The 27631-nt window shown below is 47.6% G+C and overlaps 1 protein-coding gene and 1 long non-coding RNA gene across 3 annotated transcripts in view; one reads left to right on the plus strand and one right to left on the minus strand.

Annotated features, from left to right (window-relative positions):
• Nucleotides 1–2785: 2785 nt before the first annotated feature.
• Nucleotides 2786–3768, minus strand: TSSK6 (testis specific serine kinase 6). Its single transcript, XM_015634130.1, has one exon. It carries the CDS (start codon nucleotides 3724–3726, stop codon nucleotides 2818–2820), a length of 909 nt encoding a protein of 302 aa, XP_015489616.1. The 5' UTR covers nucleotides 3727–3768; the 3' UTR covers nucleotides 2786–2817.
• A 7660-nt stretch (nucleotides 3769–11428) lies between these two features.
• LOC107207203 overlaps nucleotides 11429–27631 on the plus strand; it is a 31006-nt gene continuing 14803 nt past the window's right edge. The window contains exons 1-2 of one of the 2 annotated variants that reach the window (XR_004498375.1): nucleotides 11429–11620; nucleotides 11766–11859. This is a non-coding gene — a long non-coding RNA (uncharacterized LOC107207203). The remainder of the gene's footprint in view (nucleotides 11621–11765; nucleotides 11860–27631) is intronic. The other variant, XR_001522657.2, reaches the window with a different exon arrangement.

The following is a 27631-nucleotide window of genomic DNA, read 5'->3' on the forward strand; positions in this document are numbered from 1 at the left end:
TAAAGGTCTGGAAGATGTCTTTGAAATTTATAATGCCCTTTTAAGATTAAATGGGGTAAAATTGGTTCAAGATGATCTCAAGAAAACGCTAAACACTATTCTGCTGAATGTCCTGTCAAGAGTCCCTCTAACTGATTCCAAGACACACATCTAAAAATCTGAGAGATCTTCAGTGAGCCTGTCGGTGACACAGGGCAGCATGACAGCCAGCAGGAGGGCTGGGGATGGGGCTGTGCTCACACCATGCAATGAGCCAGGGGCTGGCACAGCACTCAGCTGCCTCATACAGGCCCTGAACACTTACCTTCTTGTCCCTGGAGAAGGGTTAAATAGCACATAGTTATTTGTGTAGATTGCTTGGTGGTCAGGTCCCCCATGGAAAGTTATTTATTCGGTGCTGATATGACACAGGACCTTTCATTTCCAGATTGCACTGCACCAGTACATTCCACACAGCCTGGGGAGGTCAGAGTCACACTGCAGGATGAGTCTGGTGGGACTGATCAGGATATTGGTAACGCAGTGTGCCTCCAACACATACTGTGCTCTGTGGCCAGGACAGGGGGCTCGTCTGCCAGCAGTCAGGGAAAGGGCTTCCAGCCACGGTGCACCTCCCAGGAAGGTTAAAGAAGTTAAATGTTAAAAACTTCTACCCTCCTGAGGAGGAAATAAGCTTAGGGAAGCAGCAGGCTTAGCACACCAGAGGCCTCTGGAGGGGAGGGGTGCTGGCAGAGCCGTGAGCCTCTGCCTCATCCTGCTCAAAGCCTCTGCTCCTGCCCTCCTTCAAAACTGATATCCCACTGGTGCAAATTAGATAAGAATTGGCTCAGGGTCTTTAATTGTGATTTTTATTTTTAATTTGCATAATTAGACGTGTAATGGACTATTTTTTGCAGCCTGGGGACTGCTCTGAGGTCGTTAGTGCTGGCCCTGGGAGATCACCATCTGTCTGCAGAGGGCGAGGGCCGCGGGCAGCCTGACGAGCCTCCTGTGGCTCGCTCAAACCTCTCCCCACTTGAACCCCAGCTGCTTTCCCAAGCCACCCAAGGGGGTACAGCCTCACAAAACATTAGTCATCCCTCCCAGCTCGCATCCTCAACAGATGTAACCGTTTAGGAGAATGTGGTGCTGAGGGGAGGTTAACAGGGTCTGGTTTTAGAACGACTCCCACTGTGTTAGCTTTGTCTTTAAGGGAAGAAGATTAAGACAGAGCAAAAGGAGAGGCAATACATACAGCAGCACCAGGTTGTGGGGAGGTACCTGGGGTCAAGCAAGGGCTGTAGGGAGGCAGTAGATGGAGATGGACAGGTACTTGGATGTCCTGGGGCATGGATTGGGATGAGACTGACAAGAAGGCTCAGGGAGGCTGGAGTAGAAAAAGAAGAATTGAGCCTTGCTGAAAATTTCACTACCTGGAAGTCCACCTCCTTACATCCCACGTCCTTATGACTTCTCCCCTTCTTTCCCATCCCCTTCCTGACCCTTCCCAAGCCTGTTTCCACAGCTCTGGATGGCCACAAGACACCCTTTGAATACCATTACTCTGTCCACTTTGGACTTTGCTGCTGCAAGTGTCATTTTGCAGCTGCGAGAAGAACAAAATAAATCATTCTGGGGGTGGAAAAATTCCCTGTAGCCTGCATGCTGAAAAGCCTTGGGCTGGCTCTGCTGCCACATCCTGTTCTACTTAAACCACTGCTTTTAATAGACCCAAAATGTTTGCTTTGGGAAAGGTGTATCCAGCTCCTCCAGCAGAGCCACGTGCACTGGTTTGCAATGTCAGACACGGCCTGGCCATGGGCCGTGCTGCTGGGGCTGTGCTGCGTCAGCTCACGAGGCACCATCACCATCAAACCACACAACTGGACATTTCCCTCTTAGACTCCAGTTCCAGTGGAAGCTGGAGGTTGTTTAGAGTGGGTTGAAATGTCTCATGAAAGTACATTTCAGATGCCAGCTCCTATCTCTAATTAAACCAACGGATTTGCCCATAAGGACTCACAGAAGATTTTGGGGATTGCATTAAGAGTAATTGGTAATTTTCCACACTGAAGCTGGTCAGCAGGAGTTAGCAAAGCTATTCTCTTTTATACCTTTATCACTTTTCCCTTTCAGGTTCTCCTTGGCCAGTGGCATTTTTCAAGTGTCTTATGGCAGGCATTTCTTATATTGCTGAGAATAAGTATCTGAAAGATGTTCCATGTAAGGTGTGGATCTCAAAGCCACACCAAAGCTTTTGGCTGGGTAATGCTGTCCAGCTGCCTGCAGAAAGCCTAGTGTGATTTTAGGCTGTATCACTGTGAGCCTGAAACACAAAAAAATGTGATATTTTCTGTCCAGCAGTGATTTGTAGGACCACTGATTCACCCCTGCCACCTGCTCAAATAGAGTTTGGTGAGGAACAAGGCTGAAGGGAAACCAAGACCCCTGTGAGAGCAGCTCTCCTCACACAGTCCCTGTGCATGCAGCAGCAGCAGAGGGTGGGGAGGAGCAGCTTGGGTGTCTGTGCCAGAGTTTTGGTGTTCTAGAGAGCAGGCACCGTGAAGGGCTGTGCTGCTGCACCTCAGCACCCTGCCCTGGCAGCTCTGCATGGCTGTTGTGTCTCCAAACGCGGCCTGTGGCAGGCTCCCGCTGCTGTTTTGGGATCTGACCACCTCCTGAGAGCACAGGGCCTTGCTGGTGCCTCAAGTTCAACCAGCTCCACACACAGGCACCCCTGGGCCTCAAAATGATCGACAAACCACAGAAGCGCTTTTTCATGACAGTGTTTATTGCACTAAAGTGCTCTTCCAGAATCTTCAGGGAGGGCTGTCTCCTTCAGATGTCCCCATTCAGCCAGCGGTTCTTGGCTATCTGGCCTGCGCCGGGCCTGGAGGCTGGGGTGTACTGCAGCAGCTGGGTGATGAGGGCCTGGCAGGGCTCCGGCAGTGGGGGCAGCCCCTCTGGGTACATCACCCCCTTCTTCTGCAGCTGGGGCATGCTCTGGACGTTGGTATCATCGAAGGGAACGTTGCCGACCACCATCATGTAGAGCATCACCCCCAAGCTCCATATGTCGTACTTCTTGGCGTCATAGGGGATGCCCATGAGCACCTCTGGGGAAGCGAAGGCCGCGGTCCCGCAGTAGGTGGTGCTCAGGTCCGGATACCCCTTGAGCTCCTTGCTGAAGCCGAAGTCGCTGATCTTGGCGCGGCGGCCGTCGGCAGAGAGCAGCACGTTCTCGCACTTGAGGTCCCGGTGCACCAGGTTGCGGTCGTGCAGGTAGCGCACGGCCCTCACCACCTGCACAAAGATGTCCCGGGCGTTGGGGGCACAGGGCAGCTTTCCCAGGTTCTCCAGCATCTGCAGCAGGGTAGTGTCCATGGCCTCCATCACGATGTAGAGCTTCCTGTTGCAGACCTCGATGAGCTCAAAGACGCGCACGATGTTGGGGTGCTGGATCCTGCGCACGATGGAGAGCTCCCGAGGCAGAAACTTGAACACCACGGCTCGGGACGCTCGCTGCCGGTCCACCACCTTGACGGCCAGGGGCCCCTTGTGCTTGCTGGAGGTGGCCGCTTTCACCTTGGAGAAGCTGCCCTCCCCCAGCGTCTGACCCAGCCTGTATCCCAGCTCATTAAGTAACTTCTCTCCTCCATCAGATTTTGGCATGATCTGTGATTCCGATGGGCTTGGTTGGAGCTGATGTTCCGCTCCAGAATTGGGAAGCTGCAATGTCTGGTGCATGGCTGCTGCTGCTGCTCTCCTTCATCTATGGCAACCCTTCGCTTCTACACCCCAGCTGGGCATTGTGATGGGTGGAATGTTGTGTGTGACGGCTCCTTTGGGATGTGACATGGGCACCTGGGGGGCCCCCTCTGCTCAGGGGTGCCCCTGGCATGCCTGCACACACAGAGGGAACAACTCTGCTGGGGCTGGATATTCTGGAGTTTTTTTACCCTTTCAGCCTCTTCACTTGAGTTCTCAACATAGCGCTGTGTGGATGAAAGTTTAAATGTCGGCTTTCTGGGGCCAGGGGAATTTGGGGACCATTTGGGGATCTATACCAGTTTTCTGCAGGGTATTAGTTACATTAAAATCCAAACTACACGGGAGTGACTTCTACTGGCACTGTGAACCACCTTGGCTGGCCATAAATATTGACTCCTTTGGTGATGGTGCACAGAGCTATTATATTACTAGGGAGGCTTTCTCACCTTTTGTGGGGTGGGTGGGGAACTTTAAATGCATCTTTCAGAAAAAAAACCAGCTTTTTGGTTTCTGGAGCTTGGAATTCCCCTTTATCCATTTTTATCACAATGATATTTTGGAGACTTACAGAGAAGTGAGGTCTGAGATCCTTCAGAGACCTTCTGAAACTTGGCTTTTAAAAGGTTTTAGTCAGTTTTAGTTGCCATAATGTGGCAGTCAAACTGAGCAGAGGGCAGCTGGGCTGGGCCACAGCACCCACTCTAGAGCAAGGCATCCTTTCTATCACACACTGTGTCCCAGGTCAGTGTTAGCTCCTTCTTCCAGGTGCTGCATCCTTGGCTTTCACAAACAGTTGTTTCTGATTTGTGCTGGGTTTTTTAAGCTGCCTGAGTATCCTGTCCTCCCTGTGGAGCCCACATTCCCTTTCCAGCTGTACAAAGAAGCCTAGGACCACAAAACCCCATCTTCCAAAACACCAACCCAAATGCTATTTTTAATTTTTGAATACATGTTTCATTTTGCAAGTCACTTATAACAAAAAATGGTGATCAGCTGAAGATGAAAAAAAAGAAAATTCTTGTAAGTCCATCTTGTCAGTTTTCTGAAGTCCCTTTGAGGAAATTAAAATAGCTCAAAGCTGCAAATGTATGTGCTGCAGGGGAGATTTACTCTGAGCTAAGAGCAAGTAAAGCAGTCACCACGTTGAGTTTTATCTGCTTAGAGGTTGTGGGTCCAAACCAAACCACTTTCCCACTTCAGAAGTTATTTCTACAGGCCAGTTGGAAGTATGGGAATTCAACGTGCCATGGAAAAGTGGCTGCCAGGCATATACCACCTGGAGTACCATGGGGCATGCCTGGGCCTTCAAATAAATGCCCCCAGGTTTCTTATTTCTGAAGTGGATCAGCAAGAAGCCATTTCCAGAAGTCCCTGTTCCGAAACTGGTGTTACTAAACACAAAAAATTCCCACCTAGCAGTCAGCAGGCCAGATGCAGACACCCATTTTGCTGGATATGCACGATTTCCTGACAAGTTTAGCCCTTGAGTCATAACCACAGTGACTTCAGCAGAGGTCTGAGCTGGCCTTTTCAGAGGAGCTGGGAACTTTGAGATGGCTAAACACAACTGAACCAATGTGGGCATTTTTTATGAGGGGAAAGTGCTTAGGCCAGGCTTCCCTTCCTCACTTACTACCAGAGCAGCTCTGGAAAACACCACTGCTGCTCCTGGGAATAGAAGGACATGTGCAGACATCTACAGGGGCTTGGCTGATGCTCAGAATGTATTTTAAAACAGGAATGGGCAATCACATCACAGGCACCTTCCCAAAGCCCACAGGTAAATCCTCACTAATGGGAAGCCCCTTTGAAGCCCCTACAACAGCATAACCAGAAGAGGGAGTGTCCACACTGATGTGGAAAAACCGAAGTGGCAGCTCCAAATCAGACTGCAGTGGTAAGGAGCAATGTGGAGGAGTCCTGTGCTGTTGATAATTCTTCATCTGCTTGAGGAAGCAGGTTTCTTTGGGAAAGTTTTCTGCAGATTTGGCTGAAATGGGCAGTTTCAGTCTCAGTAAGCCCTCATGGGAGCCCAGAAAAAGCCTTGTGCAGTCAGATGGTGCTGGAGCATCCTGGGGGTGAGAGGCCTGGAAGGAGCTAGGGAAGCAAGCCCTGGTTTCCCAGGGAGGAAGCAGCTATCTATCAGCTGTCGAAGCAAACACTCCCCCTCCTGTACGCTCCAGGCTGCAGCTCTTGGAGCTGCCTTGGCTGCAGGCATCACTGCTGTGCATCCCTGAGCTCCTGCCCCACAGCCAGCAGCATGGCCTGCGACTGCTGCTAACAGCTCCAAAGGCAGGCAGCAAGACGCTGGGATGGGAGGGTGTGGTTTGGCAGGGCACTGCCAGGCAGAGGAGGAGGAATGACAGCTGAGCTCAGCTTTCTGTGCTGTCCTTAGATCTCAGAGAAACAGATTTTTGCTTGGCTGTACGCTGGCTCAACATTTATTGGTATAAAAATGCACCCAAAAATCTCTTTTGCTTTCAATCCCTGCACCTCAAGTACTGCTACTTGTGGTATAAATATTTAGGTCACACTGATATACTTTAGTAGTTTACTCACTACCAACATATACAAAAAAACCCCTCACCTTCTGTGCTCTCTAGAGCGTTTTTTGCATCAAAGCTGTGTTTGTAGAACTGATGTGTTCCATTGCTCTTGTTAATGAGAGCAATCAGAAATCAGGCAGCAATTACTGTTTTGTTAAGTGTGGCATGTGAGCAAAAAGAGCTGGTCTGCAGAGGTATAAATTACTGGATCTCGCTGTCAGGGATTTTGTTATGGGACGTTTCTAACTGGTGGCACATTTGTGCATCAGTCTGGCATGTAGTTAGTCCCTCTGACAAGGGGCTGGTCAGCTCCTGAAGGACCACTGGGTAAGTCAGCCTTGCTGGGAAGCTAAAGCAGCTGAAGGTCTCTGGCCTCATGCACTGTGTACAGCCACTTTTGACTGCAGAAGAACACACAGGCCATGACATCTAACAGAGGAGGGACTTTTTTCTTTCTGCATCACCCATAGATTTTTTTTCACTGACAAGCACCTGTGTGGGGGGCTGCTCTCTTGCTGAATCTCACGGAGGCAGCAGTGCCTCAGTGCAATTGCTGAGATCCCAGCTGAGATGCAGAGGGCAAGCCAGGGAGCTAAGGAGGGCCATTCCATCGTGCATGCTTTGGGAACTTGCCCCTCTCCCTGTGAACCCATTGCCCCCTGGGGCAGGGGTGTGAGAGGCTCGGATGCCTGCCATTGATCTGATGACAGACTGACACCTCTGGGGCAGGGATTTCACACTGTTGAGCATAACATGGGTCCTGCTGGCACAAGTGTAGCAAAATACAACTCCTGTGAATGCAGATGTCCAAGAAGCCATAACATGCCATATTTTTATACCTTAAGTCGTGAGGCTGTAAGTTACAATGTGTAGCATGACCTCTGCGCTTGCACAAAGCCCTTGAGATTTCTTTAAATACCTCTATTTCCATACAAGCAGAAATATTTTGCCCAAGGGCTGCAATATTCAAGACTGTTCAAGGAATTCCTAGGTGTCCAATTTGTGGCAAGTCCATGAGCAGACATTGTTTCTTAGCACCCTGTGAATGTGGGAACGGGCAAACTTCTGCACAAGGTGTAAAAACAATGTTAACAGTTTTGCTTTTCTAAGTCATTATAGATAGCACAAAGGGTAATCACAGTTCCTCCCTGCAGATGCTGAAGTTACCAAGATCTTCTTGCCAGCAATGGTGTGTGAAACAATGCTCACTTTTTAAAATTTCAAAGGTTTATTAGACCTTAACAAAATACAACAAAAGACTGAATAAAGAGGAAAAAGCAGGCCTGAGAGTCTCTGTGACCAGCAGCCACGTGCTGCATTTACAAAATGGATGCCCTAGCTCCTGCCTAAGTCTTGTCAGTCAACTCCTTCTTTACCTTCCATTGGTGGAGATCACTTTCTTATAGCTTGACTGGAGGTCGGGTGTTGCCATGCTGCATCCCCTAGCAACAAGCCTGCCCTCCCCCAAATGCCCTGGCTACCAAGGCTGCCCAGTGGCCACCACACAAGGGGGAGGGGAAAGAGGACCATGGGAGAACATCTCACAATAACATCACTGTACATCTACAAAACTTCTCTTAACATACACATAATATTCGTCCTTTAATTGTGAGAGCCAACCATCATCTATAGCAATGGACAAACAAAAGTTTTCTATGTTTTAGCCTTTATTTGATTTTATTACTTTTAAAAGTACGTTGGTTGTACTTTCACTGCTGGCCTGAAAAGAAGCATGCTGCTCACAGCACTATTTTCCATCTATCTGGGTGCTTGAGGTGCAGAAGGCTGGTGAAAATTCTGCACATGATCCCTCTGCAGTCCCACAGAGCCATGCTACAACCTCTAGGTATGAGTACCAAAGGGAACGAGCCAGGCTGAGGCCATCTTGTAAGAGGTGCAGCCGCTCATCAGCTAAGGCACAGCCAGTGAAGAACATGACACTTGGCAAATACTCTCATTTCAATGGTGATGTTATTTGCCCCTTTACTGCCAAGAACCCTTCAGCGTGGTGACTGATCCCTGGTGTGTGTGATGTCTGAGCAGCTGAAGAGTGGGGAAGATCCCATGAAAAGCACACTGAATCCAAGCTGCCTCAGGAACTGAATTGCTGTTGTTGCCCTAGATCCTTTCTTGGGAAATCAAGATGTCTGGGTGGTTATTTTAGGCACTGGCGTTGAACAGACCTGGGAAGTCAAAGGTACATCCATGTCTCTGAATATTTGATGTTGTGTGTCTGCACAATGGCACCCTAAATTTGGCCATGGTGCTGTGGCTCCTCCCTGGCAGCAGCAGCAGTGCAGACAAGGGAGAAAACCAGAGTCACAGGTAGTCAGAAAGCTATTCTGACTACTGCTGTTCTTCTGCCTCTTTCTTCCCTCTCACGTCTCAAGGATTGGTGTCTGTTTCAGGTACTCAGGCTATGTTGGGGTTTTTATCCCTTTGGCAGATAAGGAGTTTTGGGACCTCCTGTTCCAGGTGTTCAGACCCTCACAGCTGTTTGCCATCACATCTTGGCTGTACCCTCTTTTCAAAAAGAATAAACTAGTGAAGCTGGGTGTGGGACAAAGTCTCCCAGAAATTCAGCAGGATAAGAGGAATAACACCAAACAGCAAACTGTGGATATCCACTTGATTAATCAAGGTTGTTCAGACACCAAAGAGAAACCTGAGGCCGCAGTCTTGTGCCAGAAACATCTCTTCATGGAAATTAGAATTTAAACTGTGTGAGGGACATTAAATAGGTTTGTTAGCCATCAGAGGGAATAGATTCATGCCAATAGGCCATACTACCACCACCTGGAGCAGCTTGTGAGTGCCTCAGTAGGTGCCAAAGGAGGTGAAAGATAGAAGGACTAATGGGCTGCTCTGCAAAGAGGATTTTGCAGCTGGCATGATCAGGCTGCACCTGCCAGGAGTATCAAACCTGAAGGCAAAACACTTGAGTGGAGAGGGAGACACAATGGGTTAAGCAGGCAGTGACAAGTGAGTTGCTGGAGGAGCAGGAAGACTCTCTTGGCAAGTCTGTCTCTGAGAGGCTTTGAACCAAAATTCTTATGGAAAGAGGAAGCACAGTGAGATCATATGCCTCCATCCTTGCAGTAAGTGGAAAGTCATGCCTGGCTTGTCAGAGCAAAGGAAAACCAGCTGCACGGGGAAGCAAGCTTTCCTTGTTAGTGCTGGAATGCCTGCAGGAGGGGTGGGCATGGCTGCAGAGAGAGGGGAGCAGATGGGGTACTCAGCCTCGGAGCTCCCCACACCCTTTCCTGGCTGAGGTGTTGATCCCCATGTGTCTCTGGTCCCAGTGCCTCCTTTCCAAAAGCTGGGAAGCTGCTGCTCTCTTGGCCCTTGCTGCAGACGCTTGGCTCGGCCTTCAAGTGGCCGATTCCTGAGCGCTTACCAGGAGATCCTGCAAACACAGGCCAAGGGAAGGGCTGTGCAGCACCGACGGCCTGCTGGCTCAAGGGAAGCGCTAAGCCTGCTTTTCCTGCCCCTCCTCAAGGCCAGGGGAGAGCACAGTCAGCCTGCTGAGGTCCCCTTTGGGGCTGGCAGCTGGTGACAAAGCTGTGGGCAGCAGCTGGGGCTCCACACTGCACACACCTGAAGGCAAGGAACATGTCTCTGCTCTCCTTCTTGCTTCAGGATCCACAAAAAACCTCTTTCATAGCTGAAAGATTAAATGTCTCCAACAGCTGGTGACTTGCTTATCTGTGTTTGTGTGCTGCTGTCTGTCCCCAGGCAGAGTCAGCCCGTGCTCCCTCATGGCTGGCTGTCCAACAGGAGGGAGAGGGCTTCAGGGGAGGATTTAAGCAAGGCACAGCTTTCAAAAGCCACAGCTTTCAAAAGCCACAGCAAGGGCCTCTTGGGTTAGTGGAAATGGAGTTGGAAGTAGGTGGCAATGAGGGTAAAGAGGAAAACTTCTCAGCTCCCGACTTTTCTCAGCACATCAAGTTTATGTCTGTTAAATCCAAATATAATCTAGAAAAACAGATAATCATTTTGTGTTTAACTACCCCAAGAGAACAACACTTTCCTCCTCACACTGATTTACCTACCTGCCTGTGGAGAGCATGATGTGCTCAGAAAGAGATTTAGTTGTCTGGCACCTATTGTAAGTAATTTGTGGCCAATTAGGGATTGCAGAATTTGGCTACAGCAGCCATGGTGCACAGGGTTGGAAAGTCGATGGCAAAGTTTTAGAGCTCTGAAGCAGATGTTTAAATGTTTTTACGTGGTATGAATGTTATCAGGCGCTGATTTAATGAGATACTGTGGAGTCCTGTGGTAAAACCTTTCCAGAAGGTGCTCCACAAATCCCTGAAGTGGCTTCTCCCACAGGTCTGGTTAGCCCTGGATGAGCCAGTCAGGGAGGAATGAAGGAGGGGACAGACTAGACATGCAAACCTTCACCATGAAGAGAGCTGTCAAGAGTGATGAGACAGTTCAGACTGAGATCTGAAGATAGCAAGGCCAGATTCTAAAGGCCCACTTAAGTGGCAGAAGGAGGTGATCTTGGACCAGGTAGTTGGTGTGCGCATATCAAAGAGGGAGGGAGACAAGCAGGCACTTTGGGAACAAGGCTGGTGGCAGCTGACAGGGTCTGGAGGTCTGTTTGCTGAGCAGACACCATCTGTTTACTCCATCCAGCATCTCACTGCACAGGCCTTTCTGGTATTTGAAGCTGAAACTGCCTGAGAAATCAAGCAAGAAACTATCCATGACCCTGGGAGGAAAACTGCCAAGGAAACCGAGGCTTATCACACCCAGCTGCCAAGGGATGGGTGGTTTGGGTGGGGAGAGAGCACAGCCCTGCTCACACCAGCAGAGCTCGCATTACACTGGCTGCTTTGCTTTCCAGCACACTGGGACCTTTTGCTGCTTTCCTGCTTGTGGATTTCCCTCAAATGGAAGCAAATCCATCGAAGGAAGAAGCCAGGTGTTCCCCCTGGCTGTGGGCAGTGGCTGTGGGGCTGGGCTGGAGGGATGGCATTCCTTCACCCCACTATTTGCTTCCGTGACATGACATATATGTTTGTAATCTCCCAGTGCCCAAGCCAGGAGGAATACACAATATCACAGTGCCCTCTTGGGGGCAGGTGTTCCTTGGAAATAGACCTTTGTGATTACTATGCTGGAGATCTCACTGATTGCCACTGTTGTTGATTCTAGCAGCTCCTGCTGCTTGGCTAAATCATGGAATTTCCCACTGAACTCCTGCGTACTCCCACATACTCCTCCTGGAGAAGAGTTCAGAGTTTGGCCTTGGGTTTTTATTTTATTGCTATTTCTCTGTGGCTGATCAGCACTTTGAATTTAAAGCGACTGGGGTGAGGAGTTCCTGAGTGAAGATGGCAGTCTGCCCTCAGAAATGAAACCTGTCTTGTTTAAACGCCGTCAGATCACTCGGCCCCAGCAAGAATCAAATTGTTTTAACAATAGATTTAATTAGCTGGTGTTTGTATTCCTTCACAGAGCACTCGAGTCCTGCTGCTAGACCTGTCTGCAAGCCCTTGCATCTCGTGGACAGGAGTGTGAAGAAGGAGTGAAGCATTAAATAAGGACGTGGGTAAGTGTGGCAATTCCCTGCTGGCTGCCAGAACAGCCTGGAGAGGGGAGACTGCAGCCAGCCTCTCTTCCTCTTCAGATTTTGCAGTGCCATCTTTTGTCAAACATGAAAAAGACATAAAATGTGAATAAAAACACAACTTCCAGTATTTGGGATTATCCTAAGGAAATGTAGCTATACCACAGCTGGCTCTCAATGCCCTACTGTTGTCCTTAATGCTCTCAATGTAAGATTCTTAAGTCCAAATACTTTGCCTGTATAGTGGCCACTCTTGACTTAGTTCAGTTCAGGCTGGATGTTAGCAAGAATTTCTTCACTGCAAGAGTGGTTAGGTATTGGAACAGGCTCCCTTGGGAAGTGGTGAAGCCACCATCCCTGGGAGTGTTCAAACACTGAGCAGACGTGGCACTTCACAATGCGGCTTAGTGGGCAGGGTGGTATTTGGTCAAAGGTTGGGCCTGATGCTCTTGGAGGTCTTTTCCAACCTTAATGATTCTATGGAACAAACTGACTTGTTTTTTGGAATACAGACCTATAATTTCTCTTATTCCTTATGTTTGTGGGGTTATGAAAGGACCTCTGTTTTAAGAAAGATATGAAATGACAAGTCTTTGCATTTGTGACAGGTTGTCCTACATGAGTGATTTTGGGGGTTGGTTTTGGTTTGTTTTGTTTGACTTTTGTTTGAAAAATTTGGCTAAAAGCCTGTCTGTGGTGAGGATTCAGCTGAAAAAGATGTGTCACCTGGCAGATAAGTCCATGACCCTAAAAGCTGATTTTTCTAAGAAAGCCAGACTCCAAGATTGATGCTGAGGGCTCCCTCAGCTTTTGTTTTTTTTCTTTCTAGATCTAGGTTGCTTCACATCAGAAACAGTGTTTTCCGAAATGCCAGGCCTAAAATCTTGTTCTGGGCTCTGCCAGTCAGTCTTTCATGTTGCTGCTTTTCTCATGCCATTATATCCCTAAAGACAAGGCTTCCCAGGGCAGCCCTTGGACATCATCCAGCTACACCAGACAGCACAGGCAGCTGGGAAGGTGGAGCAGGGGGCAAAAACATCGTGGTGTGAGCAATGTTTGTCCCACTAGGTGCAGCTGGGAAATGCTGGGACAGATCTCCTGTTTTCCTGGGTCTGCACCCTTAGTTATCTGGGATGGGGGAGAAAACCTTGTATTTCTGAGCACACCTTGCTGTGTGTGCTGAAACCTTTTAGCTTGCAAAAACAACTGGTTTCCCCAAATCCCCACTTTTTTTCTAAGTTCTGACACAGCATCTCTCCTGTGCTGCCTTTGTTTCCTTGGCTCTTGCTTGGCCTCAGCCTGTATAAAGGCTTTGCCTGCTTTTGTTTTGCTGCTCAGTGTCTGTTTTAAGGGGACAAGTTGTTTGAATGCCACTTACTGGCTCCTGCTCTCAGATTGTTGTAAATTCAGCAAGATTGAACTGTGTGGCCTGAGCTGCCTTGTGCCAGGCAGGACTACAGCTGAATATTTTAGAAAAGCATCTGTATTTTAGGAAAGAAGCAACGCTTTTGTGGACAAGAGGAGAGAAAACCTATTTTTTGAGAGGCTGTGGTGGTCTGTCAGGGCAAGGTCTTGGCACCTGGAGGAAGGATAGCTGCTGCTAGGGACATGGCTTAAATCTGCTCGGTTCTGGCCAGCCTGTGAGCCTGGAGAGTGTGTGGAGAGCAAAGCTGAGCCATGCCCTGCAGGCAGTGGGTCTGGGCACGGGCACTGGGGTGAGCGTGGCAGGGTCTCCTCCTGCAGCTGCTGCCAGGGCACTTGGAGAGAAAAGCAGTGTTGCCTCTGCCTCAGGAGAAGGCTTTGAATTTTGAGCAGAGAAAAACCTCTCTTGTGGGTTTCTTAATATAGATTTCAGAGAAAACAACTGCTTTTTTTTTTTTTTTCAATTTCTTTTTGAGAAGAAAATGTATTCAACACCTTCCCTCATTTGCCCCCTCCTCTGCTGTCCCACCAAGCCTGTATCACCAGGTTGCAATGGTAGCAAGCTAAGCAGAAGTGCAAAGATGACACCTCTGGGCTCTTAGGCACTACTGGAATTCTGGCAGTGGTGGGAATCAGGCACAGCCTGTTTGTCAAGACAGAAAATGTTTTGTTTCTCCCAGATATCTGTCTGGCAGGTAGGTGTGATAGAGAGAGGCAGCTGAGTGATCATTAAGCTGGCATTGTCTCCTGTGCTCTTCCTTCTCCCAGCCACTCCAGTGTCCTGAATGCACAGCAGGAGTGATGAGGCAGGGTTTCATCAGTGACTGTCAGAGGCAGAAATAAATAACTTCCAGTCACATAACTTCACTCAATTTCTATCTGCTTGTGTTGGCCATACCTTATATTTACATGGTACCACCAGAAACTATTTTTAAATGTTAAAATTTAAATGAGCACACGGTCCTGCAGGCTAAATCTGTTACCAGTGATAACATTTCCACTGTAGTTTGTTTTGTAGCGCCTCAAGAAAAGCAACTGATGGGAGTGATTTATTTCCAATCCTAAGAAAAAAAAAAATAGCCTTGGAGCCTTTGTCAGCACCAGAGGAAAAGCAACCACAGCCCTGGGCAGGCAGTGTCTGCAGCCACAGAAACGACTGATAACAACTTTCTCATCTTATCACTTCACAGATTTTTTTTAATTTTTTTTTGCTATAGGATGCAGACATGAAAGGGTCTCTAGGGTCCTCCTGCCCTACATGGGAACTGCAGCAACTGGCCTGGCACAGCTTGAGAAACTGCTTGTCTTACTCACTGTGTAAGATGTGGCTGATGGATGAGGCTGTATGGGGGAAGGAGGGGTGGAGTGAGAACTGTCTGGGGTCTGTCAGGGCTGGCATGTGGGGTAACTTCCCCCCACTGCAGGAGGGGTCCCCAGGTACCCCTGTTTCATTTCACCCAGGTAACTGAGGGATTACTATTACCCTACGCACATGTGGGCACAGCCTGTCACTTGTGGGGCACCTCTGGGTGTGACTGTGCTCCCACAGGCTGCCTGGTCCAAGGGAGATACAGCAGTCATCCAGAGATGCTTCAGTCTTTGTCATTTACCAGTTCCTCGAGTGGCTTCCCGTGCATGTTGCACAGCAGCAATGACAAAACTGGAGTGCTGTCACACTAATCACAGACAGATTACTTTCCTGTGTGAGGTGTGTGAGAAATTGGTGTGGCACCGGCTGAGAAAGCCCCTGAGGGCCACTGAGCAAGGAAGCACCACCACTGACTAAAACCTCCCCAAAGGATATGGCCAGGCTGGGATTATGTGCACCAGGCACCTGGTGGTGTCTCTCTTTCCTTCTAGCATCCCTTGTGGTTGGTTTTTTGCATTCCTCAGTGAAACGCAGCATCCCTTTGCAGATTTTACAGGCTCAGTTTCTGATGAGGAATATTTGAAGGGTCTGAATTGCTGAAGGGAAAAAAAGTCTGTTTAGGATATGAGGACTTTTTGTATCTCTTTTCCTGACTTTTCCCACTTGGAAAACACTCTTAATACTTATAATGAGGGGAATTTCCCACCTAGCTGCCTTGTTTTCAGTTTGTATGTTCTTTTGTCCCTTACTGGTAGACACAGCCTCTGGCAAGGGAGAAACTGCTGTTTCTCCAGCCCCTCTGAAATTCCTTCTCACCTCTCAGAATACCAAACATATCTGATAACTCAGGCTTGGCTGCAAGGTGCTGATCAAGCAGTTTGTCCTCAGGCATGGGAAAAGGCTCTGGATTATGAAATCTTCAATTCAATTATTCTGCTGACAGAGTTTGTTGATTCTCCCTGTGCTGCTGTGACCCTCAGACAGGAGATGTTCTCCTGGCAGTGGTCAGGAGAGCACAGCAAGCCGCTGCTGGTGCTTTCCAGGCAGGACATTTGCTTTCTGTAGCCCCTTTCCCCACTCTCTTTGAGGAGCACCTGATTTTTAGGCACTGTTGCTGTATCTTCCTAACTCCAAAAATAGGTGTCTCTGTTTAATTAATTATGCTTACTTCTTCTGGGTGCATAATTGCAGGAGCCAGGTGAGAGTGCAGTGTCTTGCTTCCTCATCTCTCAGGACTTCATTAACGACAGCTGATTGTCCTGTCCCCATGCCCCTTGCATGCACGATTTACAGCCTCTTTTATCACAAACTGAGCAGCCTTTTCCTGCTTCTTTCGAGCCTTTTTGTGTTCACGGTGGGCAGATGATGGTGGCTGATGGATCCTGAGGCAGATGTGGGAACGGGAGCAGTGCATCCTGCAGCTCCTGCTCCTGTGCCTGCCCGAGACACCCTCTCATCTGCATCTGCTGAGCCAGGAGATTTGCAGGGCAGGGCTCTGGGTGGGCAGATTACCCTTATCCTGGTGCCTGCCTCTCCTGCACACCTCCCAAAGGCACTTCTTGTCACAGGCCCATTTCACAAGGCTTCCTTGTAGCTGCAAACCCCAGATTTTCTTCTTGGAGCAGCCTCAAAGGGCATTTCACTTCCATGCTTCCTAGCACAGGACTTGCGTGGGCACATTGGCATTTCCAGCCCTCTGCCATAAGTGCTGGAGGGAGGCTTCAGTTCCTCAAACCCTCAGATAAAATGTTCAGGGGAAACTTTGCTGTGTGCTCTCCCAGTCTGTGAGACGCATGATGTGATTTTTGGAGTTGTCTCTCTGTGGAGAACCAGGAGTTGGACTTAATGAATCCTGTGGGTCCCTTTCAGCTCAGGATATTCTGTGATTCTATGAGGCTACTGGGAAGGGCTTCTTCCCATGAGGACAGGGAAGGGCACTGGAAAAATCTCTTTCCCAGCCTGTTTATTCTCGTGTTCCTGTTGTGCTGAAAAAAAATCAGCCGCTGGGTGTTGTCATGGTGTTGCCTCCTGCTTCGCATTTCACATTGCTCTGCGTGGGCAGATGTCACCTGTTTAATTTCTGTTTAATTTCTAAGGTGACTGCTGCCAGTGCTGTGATCTCAGCTAATGCTCGAGACCCCAACAAGTGACACTTACTGTAAAAGCAATCCCCTGCAGCGCTGCCCCTGCCTGGGAAACTGCACCTTAGGCAGCCTCTGCTCTGCTCTCTCTACCCATCACAAACCTGAGCATCAAAAATTAGAGCCTTTGATTAAAACCTGCCAGAGATGATGTCTGCTCCCTGCCTGAGCCCTCCCTGGAGACCTGCATGCAGCGTGGGTGGGAGTGTGCAGAGGGGTTCTGCAGAGGTCAGGGCGCCCACCCGCCTCCTGTGCCGCATTTCTCCCTGCACAGGGTCACCTGTGGGCAAAACAGCTGCTGCTGCTGCAGGTTTCCATTAGATTGCCTACCCAGGGACTCGGGAGCAGCTTTTCTCTAGTTAGCAAAGAGCAGCTTTCCAGAGAAGGACATCCCAGCTGCTGCAGGATGGGCAAAGGGAGGACCTCTCCTCCTTGGCCACAGAGAGACAAGCTGGCTGGGCTGGGGTGGCAGCGAGGGCAGGGGAAGGGGCTGTTGAGAAAGGATGACTGTGGCCATGTTTCATGCTGGCAGCCTGTGTGGAGGGTTATCATTTATCATCTGTCTTTAAGAGCCTGCTCTACACCCTTCCTTTGGGGAATCAGAGCCACTAAGTAATTCACAGCGTTTGGCATTTATAAGCTTTATTTTTCTACCAAATTCTTGTAGGAAGGGGAAATCTGGGGCAGGTAGGTAGCTTTAGGGAGCATCAACCTCTTGAACTGAAAACCAGTTCTCTTTATTTCCTGTTCAAAATCTCTGTAACTTCTCCAGTGACTTCTCTGACATATGCCTAGGAAGCAAAATAAACACGGGTTTGGACTGGTTTATTCTGCAGAACAACTACTTGCAGAATCAATGCTGGGTTGTTTTTCTTCTCCTTTGCTGAAGCCAGAAATAGGTCAAGCAGCAAACCAGTGTTTCTGAGGCAGCCAGGAGGACCGGTGTATGTAGGTGTTTCAGAGGTGGCCTCTCTCTGGGGTTACTGCTCTGCCTGAAATCCCCACATCTCCCCTGTGCTAGAAGGAGGAGGAAGTGAATTGTTTGCAGCAGAGAAATGAAACCACTTAAGATTTCTTCAACCAAAGAGGGCAGGTTTTTCAATAGAAAATGCATCTTGTACGTTCTCCTACAAGGCTCTGTGCCTGTGACACCCAGCTCTGCTCCTTCTCTCCTGATGTTTGTGCTCAGGAGCTGCTGCCCTTCACTCAAGCCCCCCTCTAGTTAACACCATACCTTGCCTGAGGTCAGGCTGTGTGAGGCAGGAAATCTTCTTAATGGAAGGGAATAAAAGCGTCTTGCATTGTACGAAGCTATTTGGATCACATATGGGGTTGTCAGGTCTGTTCTAAGTCACATTTAAGTTAATATGGTCACAGCAAGGCAGCAATATTCACAGTATTTTAGGTCCACTCTTCAGTACGGTTGTCCCACTTAATCTCCCTTGGAAAATCCTAGCCCTGGAGATTGGCTTTATTTTCTGCAGATCTTTCAGATGTTTGCTTGTCTCTTTTGGATGTCTGGCGGCATTGTCACTGACAGAGGCTGTAACAAGCTGCTGCATAGGCTTTCACAGGCAGTCAGTCACTGCCTTGGAAAAAAATAGGGGTCTTTGTTTCTTCCTGTGCCATGTGCCCCCCTGGGTGTGAAATCAACCCTTCAGAACACACAGTCAGGGCATGAGGGTGACAGCCCAGGGATTGTTTAGCATTGCTCCTAATTGTTGGGGCAGCAGAGGAATGGTAATTAGACACATGCACTGTTCTATTTCCTACCTATACTGTGGGGTTTTTTATATCAAACTGGCTTGCTTGAAAGGCTGAGCTCCTGGACCTGAAATCCGGGAGCCATGGGGTATCTGCCACTGACTGGCAAGGGCTGAGAACTGCCAAAATGTCCTCTTAAGAGTGCTCACGTCAAATAGCAGAAGTAGTCTGAGAGATCTCTCCAGCCAAGGTCATAGGAAAGAATTTTATAAAAGCAAACAAACCATCAGACTGTTTTGGAAAATGCAAATGAGAAACCTGCTTTATCACAGCATCTGAATGGGAGCTGCTTGCAGAGGAAAGCGAAGAAAGCCAGGGATGGGAAACGACCTTCCAGAGCTTTGACCCTGCTGCCACGTGGCTCTGTCACCCAGGACTATTCAGTAGCACAGCCACTGTGACAGCCCCTCAGAGTCCCTTCCTTGCCAGCTTCCTCACCACATCTTCAGAAGAAGTTAGAATAGCCCTGCTCAGATGACACCCAGTGTGTTTGTGCTTCCTTCCACATGCAGGTCGCTTTTAACACCTTCTGTGTTGGCTGCTGCAGCCTCTTGCACCCGAGAATGCAAATAGCTCCCTCCAGCCCAGGAAATACACAGCAAGGCTGGGTTTTCTCCAGTGTGACCTTGTAATTTCTCCCCTCTTTTGAATTGCTGCATGGCCCAGGTGATGATCAGATACAATGTGAGAGAGAAGCTCATTTCTTAGCTGCATTCATGTTTGGTAGGGTCAGTGTAACATCACTTCCTTTCTATGGAATACGTAGGCTGACTACATGCAAAGAAAAGGCTTTTAGCCACTCTTGTTGTTAATGATGGTCATTATGGGAGGCAGAAGGAACAGGCAACAAGACTGAGATCCCATTGTGATGCACAGTGCATGAACACCAAGTGTTACACTGGCCCTGCTTTGTATTAGAGTCTAATTGCAGCCTGTCACAGTCAACAAACCATTTTTTCCATAATGGAAACCACACGCACTCTGTATTACACAGTATGCTAAAAGATACTGCAAGAGCTGGAGAAAAGAGGCCCTCACTTTTCAGTTATGATGAATTTTTGTTAGTAGGTATAATTTATCTGTTCAATAAAGGGTAGTTATTCCCCTATTGACCTGCAGGATTTTAATAAAGAGTAACTGTGTGGCCTGACAACCTTCTTTAAGCACCTACTTAAAAAGTAACAGATGTTAGGCTAGTATGAATAATATTCTGTGAACAGGGTTGTTTTTCATTTTGTGTACCTCCTTAGCCCACCCCAGCAGTGGAGGAGAGCCTCCACTTACATAATTATTAAAATTTGGATAATGGAAGTCCTTGCCCTGCCCAGCCTGTGTCTCGATGCTGTGTGATCTGCTTTGCTGTTCTCTGCCCTCGATGTACAACTGAGAGTCAGAGTGCTCATGGCCTGGTTCTTCAGTCAGGGACTGGAAAAACAGGGGCTGCCAACAAAGCCTGGGGAGCTGTGTGTGGTGAGAAACACACGGTGGTGTTTTGTCCCTGGGCCTTCCCATGGAAACTTCTATATGAAGGGTTTTGCTCCTGTTTGTTGTTGCTAATTTGATATTTGTATCGGCACTGCAGTTTGTCCTTTATGTCTTGGTATTCTGTGGGGGCAACAAGAAGGGATGCTGCTTGTTTGTGAGCCTAAAGCCTAAGGAAAGAACGTGATGAGAAAGCTTTGATAGCAGTGAAATGGCTGGGGACAGAGGGAAAGAAATGGGCAAATATTAGCAAGGATACAGATGAGCATGGGAATGCTCTGAAATGCCAAGAGTTTGTGTGAGTTTGGAATTTGTTTTTTAACTGAATTAAGTGACTCTGAAGCACAAACACTTGGGCAAAAGCAGATCAGCAAAGAAGTCTCTGTGTAACATCAGCTTCCAGCAAAACCCAAACAACAAAAACCCCTGTGAGACCCAGACTTCACGTGCACCTTTCCGGTAGCATCTGCAGCATCAGGGGACTCACCTGTAACTTGATGCACCAAAGAGATTTATGCAACAGCTCCCTTTCTCAGCCTGTGCTGCACAGCAAGCAGATCAGTGATCAACCTGCTCTTCCCTTGGGACTCCATCTCCCTGGAGTCAGGGAGAGTCTCTGCATTGCCATCAGCTTCACAGACTTTGGGTCAGGCACTGAGGCTTGTCCTCAGCCAGCTGAACCTTATTCAGGTTCTGAGGCATAATATTTCACTTAGGTTTCTTGTTTCCTGAGGCTGTGGACAGTCTTACGTGAAAGAAAGCTCTCAGGGACTTGAGGCTGAGTCTGCTCCCTGGAGAGTGTGGAGGCTCAGAGCAGAGTGGGGCTGCAGGAATGGCAGTGCTGGCTCCAGACATTCCTGCCTGCCCCTCAGCCTGTGCTGGACCCCTGTGGGGAGCTGGTAAATGAGATCATGTGAAGCCAAGTGGCTTGGCAGCAGTAGTAGGAGCTGATCATCACAGTTTCCTCAGGTGTCAGCCCCTAGAGCAGGAGTGGGTGAGGGGATGACGCTGTTGGGCTGGAGTGGGTAAAATGAGGAAGGCACAGTGAGGGTGTGTAAGTGGTGCTCTGCTCCAGCCCCACAACTGCCCCTGTCCTCCCCTAGTTCCAGGTGAGCATTCCCTCCTCCCCCTGCTGGGGAATTGGGGTTAGCCTTTTACCTGTGCCTGAACTGGCTTTTAATTCATGTCTTGCAGGAGCGAAGAGAGGATGATGGTGTAAAGCTCCTAAGCGCTGGCTGCTGCTGCTTTTTGTACAATTATTTTTAAAGCAATAATCATTTTTATATAGTCCTAAATCCAGCTGAGCAACGTTAAAAGGAAGACATTTCTTCCTTTTTATTTGTGCAAAAGCACAGCCTCTGCAAAAAAGGGAGTAGGTTTAACTTAGACACCAGAAAGAAATTCTTTCCTGTGAGGGTGAGGCCCTGGCACAGGCTGCCCAGAGAAGCTGTGGTTGCCCCATCCCTGGAAGTGTTCAAGGTCAGGTTGGATGGGGCTTTGAGCAACCTGGTCTAGTAGAAGGTGTCCTGCTCATAGGGAGGTTGGAACCAGATGATGTTGAGGGCCCTCTCAACCCAAGCCATGCCATCAAAACAAAGACTGCAATGCAAAAGACAGACAAGGGTTGTTCTATATTAGCTTCTTTTTGCTCTGGCCTTAGTGTCAGAGTTAGGGTGCACAGGCTGGCAATAGCCATGTGAAGTCAAACTGATGAGGATGATATGTGAATTCAAGCATGTAGTGAGAATGATTTCATCTTTTTGGATAGGCAGTGTGAAATGGAAGCTGAGCAGTGCGTGGCTCTCAGAACCACAGCATTGCTCTCAGCCTACGCCTTGGTGGTTTGGGTGCTAATTAGTCTTCCACCTAGGCAAAGAAAAGGAGATGATTGTTCTGGGTGGCCTTTAAAAGGGATGGCAGGACTGTTAGGAAGTTAATAGTCATCTCTCTAAGTCACATCTGATTCAGCTTTGCTGTCACTTGGAAGGAATGCTAGAGAACAGCATTTCCTTTCCAAGGAAAGCTTGAAAGCTAGAGAGAGACACTTAGGGAGTCTGAAGTATGGAGCACCTCTCCAATGAGGACAGGGTAAGAGAGCTGGGATTGTTCAGCATGGAGAAGAGAATACTCTGGGGAGACCTTGTTGCAGCATTCCAGTATATAAAGAGGGCCTGCAACAAGAATGAGAACAAAAATTTTAGCAGAGCCTGTTGTGACAAGATAAGGGGTTATGGCTCAAAATTAAAAGAGGGCAGATTGAGGCCCCACACACCCCATGACCTTGCCCCAGGTTTTGATGGTGGTGAGATCTTTCTTCCATCTGCAGCTTCTTCTTTATTTCAGCTTGCTCTGGTGCCTGCTCCTCATGTCAGACAGGTGAAGACATGCTCAGTGTGTTTAGCCCTAGCTTAATGCTTTCTTTGTAGCTGCCTGGGGAGCACATTTATCTCTGGTGGCTGTATTTGACTTGGTGTATTTACATCAGTGGTACAGCTGTTCTGGAAATAGATGTGTTATTTGCTGTTGGATGTAAAGTACAAGAGCTACCAACCAGAAAAGCCCCTCTCCCTTTGCTCTGATCCCACCTTTCTGTGCTTTACAGCTGCTGTAATATTTATGTTATTTCAGGTACATTTGAAAGCGCAGTATTCTGGTACAGTTCACATCATGAGATTAATCCATCCCTGGAAAACTCCAGCACGCACTCAGCCTGTGACAACCTTTGTGTGGATCTGCTTTGGGTCCCTAGCTCTGCAGGAAACCAGCTCCCAATGGGCAAGTCCCTTCTCTGCAGCCCCAGGCTGCCAGGAGAGGGCAGGCAGATGCCAGCAGCCCGCTGGAAGATGAGAAACCCTTCACACTGAGCTAAGAAACACACAGATAAAAGCAGAAAAGCAGAATATCAAGTGACATTTAACACCTGTTCATTGAAATTACAGGAGCAGAAAAGTGTCAGAAATTTGCTGCATTTCCAGGTGTGGACATGAACTAACAATCAATACTCAAATACCTGCTATGCTTGAGGATTGTTTAAAAAATGAATGCAGCATCATAGCCTAAATCTCTCTTTAATTGTTTCTAAGTAATATTTCTTTTCTGGCTCCTGGAGATGACCTGCAGGCTCTCTAGGCTCACAGGCATCCAAAAACTAATCAGATAATTTTTTTCCTGACTTCCCAGATGAACACAGGCAGGTGAGCTGGTACTTCTTGCAGGTGGCTGAGCAGACACAGGGGTCAGGTTCTGTAGCCCTGGTACTGCTCCCTACAGTCAGTCATGTTTCCCTTGCCCAGGTGCAGCCTGCCAGGAAGTCTGCTACAGCAGAGATTTGGAAAAGGGCCAGGGAGCTCTTCATGTCCCTTCTTGAGTTAAGGCTGTGGGGAGCAGTAGGCTCAGTCAGCCCAGCATGAGTTTTAAGGGGTTTTCCAGATTTTCTGCATTCAGACTTGAGACATGTTCTTATCAGGTTGATTTTTAACCTGCCTGAAGGTGCTCTCAAAGTCTTGGATGAGCACACAGCTGTTTGTGTGTGGCACGTGCAGACTGGGAGCCCCAAACCCAGCCCAGAGGTGCTGCAGGTTCCTTTGCTGTGCCTCTGCAGTGAACCTCAGCAGATGTCTGCCTGCCCCCGTACGTCTGCGCTAGCAGGGGCCTGCTGACTGCAGCCTGACATTTATATTCAGGGGAAGACAGCTTTTGTCAAAACCTATCAGTGAATCTCTTTCTGAGGAACTAATACAGCAAATCCTACAAATCCCATGTTTTCTGCCATTTCTGACATTCCGTAGTTCAGTGGCTTATAATTACAGACAATATGCTGCTACAGGGTCTTCTGCTTCACAGAGGAGCTGTGAAGCTGCTAATAGGGCTTCAGTGCTTCCCCTTGCATGCCTGGGTATTCAATTAGAAATAAAGCTATACACTATGTTAGGATAAGCTTGCTGTCTTGGTTTGAAAGACAGGTGCCTGGTAAGAAAGGCAGGAGCCTCCTTTGAAATGGAAAAATGTAAATCCCTCCCCCCCAAATTATTATAATTTTGAAATCAATGGGCTTTCAGGCAAAGATATGGGAATGGGAATAACAGTTCTTTACTAGGAAAATTAAAATAAAATTGCAGTAGTACAAAAAAAAACACTAAGAGAGTCAGAATACAACCTGACACCCTGTTGGTAGCAGCCTAATTAAATGGTGGCTGCAGTCCTCCTGGAGTGACAGATGTGGTTCAGTTGAAGCAGTGATCCTGTAGCAGGGTGTAGTTTTCCTCTGAAGGTCCAGTGGTGATGTAGATGGATCCAGTCTTCCTCTGGGAGATGACCCCTGTGGTGTTCCAAATCTCAGATTCTATCCAGGTGGGAATGCTTGGCTCCTCCCCCTGCGTGGAGCATGGATTGACGCTGGGATGATGGATTTTATCAGTCATGCAGTGAGACTCAATGGCTCATCCATCCCCTGGAGTTATGAGGGATGGGTCATGGAAGAGATAAATAACACTGCCTCACCTCGTTTTAACAGCTGGTAATAGACTACATACCTTTGGTTACATCTGGCATTACAACCCAAGACACTTGCCTAAGAAGGCAGCCCCCCTAGCTGCTGCAAGGCAATGACAGTCACCTGGGTGACTGATGTCTTGCTGTGCCTGTGGGCAGGATGAGACTCAGAGCTCCCAGTGGGCTTGAAGTGACCTCACGTTGGTCCTTCACATCTGAGCTCTGTGTGCTGTGCTGCAGTCTGCTGTCTCAGGACTGGTGTCACATCGTGGGACCGCAGGGTGTCCAGCTGGCAGAGCAGAGCGAGTTCCCCTGGATCTGCCTGCCAAAGATAGTATGGAAGTAGTGCTAAAGGCAGACATGTCACATGGGATTGGGCTCCTCCCTCTCACATCTCCCTTCTTGTGGGAATTTGTGGATCTGAAAGGAAAGGGTGTAGCCTGCCACAAGCTGGGAAGGACAGCTGATGTAGGTTATTGGCCACAGGGCACGGAAAGGGCTTTGAGAGTTCCCTGAGCTGTGGTTGTACTGAACTGTCCTGCTGCCCTACAGGTGGGCAGAGCAAGCCCAAACCTAAATGAGACAGCAAATACCCTGCTAATGAGCACAGGGCAGGAGGCAGAAGAAAATAGATGGGGTTTAGGATGTAGCAGGCCATTTTAGGATGTACCATTAGATGGTGGGTTTTTAGGAGCAGCGCTGGAAACAGAGGATCTAGTGGAATGAGTGAGCAGGAGTGTAGTGCAAATCAATAATAAAAAATAATAATACTAAGACATCGTTTCAGTGCTTTGTGATAGAAAAAAATAATTATCTTACTGCACAAACAAATGGAAGATCACGGATGATTAAAATTGTAATTAAAGCAGGAGAATGACACTGGCACCACAGACATCTCTGCAGACTGTTTGAACAGTGTGTTAAACAAAGTCAATCATTTCTTCATAATAATGGTATTTACAGTAACACAATGGGAATGCAAGGTATTTCACTGCAGGCAGCCTGGTGTTTAAAAATACACTTACAGCAATAATATCCAGAAAGAATAGGTATGGTCTGTGCTGAAAAAACAGTTAATGCTACTGTTCAGTTTTCAGATGCCAGGCTTTAGCATAATAAGCAGCAGCAAAGGAAATTAAAATGAGGGAGAACGTTGAACAAGGGCTTTAGAAAGAGGATTTGCTATAGAGAGTTTAGAGCAGGATGATTTTGATTATGTTACTGTACTAGATAAAATGAAGCTGGGGGGATTCATAATTATTAGCATCTCTAATCCACAAAAAAGAATTTAAAGATAAGATGATAGAATATTATTAGCAACTTCAGGCAAATCTTTCTTATTTGTGGTCATTATTAGTTGCATTCTTTGGATATAATTAAAAAAAAATCCAACAAGACGTAGTTCTGGTTGATTTTTTTTTAATTTTTTTTTTTTTTAAGGAGGCTTCAAAATTTGTCTGCAAATGTGTTAGTAGTCCTGGGAAACTTTAACAGATACTAGAAAAGAATAAGGAGTGCCATCATGTGCCATGCCACACACTGTGATATTGTGAGGAGATAATCAGGCGCTCCATGGCCCTTCTCTCTTTTGCAGATAAACAGAAGACAGTGAAAGATCAAAAAACCTAGAAGGGTTAAACCAATCAAAGGAATGCCTAGAATTAATTTGTGTAAATCCTTGCCAATAAATTCTACTTTATGTAAGAGGCTGGTGTGGTGCAGGAGAGATCATAAAATGAAGTCCTTAGTCATTGCCCTTGAGTTGTACCAGCCCCAAGTGTGTCTGCCTCTAATATATTTAAGAATTGCCTTTTCTGTTTGGTATTTTTCTGGAAGAACCTGTTCCTCTTCTGTTTTGCTTTTTGCTACTGCTTACTTACACTCTTGGGTTGTTAGTGTGCTCTGTGATGCGAGATCCCATACTCCAGTTACCTGACTGAAAAAACAAACACCAGCCAACAGATTAAATTTGTACATCTTCTCATCTGCTTTTCATCTGCAGGTACAGATCCAGCTGATAGTGGGGCTGAGCTAGTAAAACCTCATTGTTTTTCTGGAAAAACCTCCTTTCTGCTGTTCCAGTCTGTGGGGGCTCCTCCTGCTTTCCAAGCTAGGCTCTGTGAGAGCTGAGACCCCGCAGGGCAGAGGTCTGGAATTCAAATTCTTCTGCCTTGCATGCCAAGTTATCAGAAAAATACTGGGCAAGAACAAGGCAAGGACAAGGCATCTTAAGGAGGTTCCTTACTGCCTATAAATGTTTTGCTTGTCCCTTCAGAAGGCAGGCCTTCCTTGTGGAAAAGGAAAAATGCATCCTAGAACCCAGCTGGTTTTGGTACCCTTGAAATCTTTTGCTTAGAGTTTTTTAAAAGGCTGAAGTGATGGGAAAAAAGTAGGAATGGTGGTGTACACAGATGATGGGGAAGACAGCATAAACGTGCTGTTTGGAGAGCGTTGCCCTCTGTAGAATAGCAGTGAAAGGAAATATAGGCAGGAGGAATCTTCAATTAAGATAGTACAAGGAAGCAAATATTTGAGGAACCAGTAAATCAACTAGATAAGGGTAGAATAAATGTAATTCAAAGACCAATTTCTTGTTGTAGGATGTTGCAAACATCAGAGCACAGCACTGCATTTGATGATGGACTATACAGCACAAAGTTGGAAAAGAGGCTGTAGCTCTCTCTAAAGCTCACTGAAAGATAAATAAATCACAAAGGTTATTGTATCATACTGTCAGTGAGGTTTTTAATAAGTAGGTACAATTATTGTAGGCATGATGAAAATATAAGAACTATCTGCCCCCAAGGGCTGTTATTCTCACAACAAATGTGCTGGCAGAGAAAGTCAAGAAAAGACATAAATATAATAGGATGAGAAACTATGTGCTGGGGAAAAGGGGACTGTGTTCCTTTTAGATGTGCCCAGCACTAAGAAGCACATTCCTGTGGAAGACTTTCACAGAGGGGGAAAGGGGGAAAATCCCCAAGTTTTACATATAGCATTGAAAATGGGATACAAGGCATAAAACCAGGCATCAATAAATTCATAAAAAATTCAGACTTGGCAATAGAAATGTCCTTGGGAT

This window comes from Parus major, chromosome 7 (genome assembly GCF_001522545.3).
Source record: "Parus major isolate Abel chromosome 7, Parus_major1.1, whole genome shotgun sequence".
Lineage (NCBI taxonomy): Eukaryota > Metazoa > Chordata > Aves > Passeriformes > Paridae > Parus > Parus major.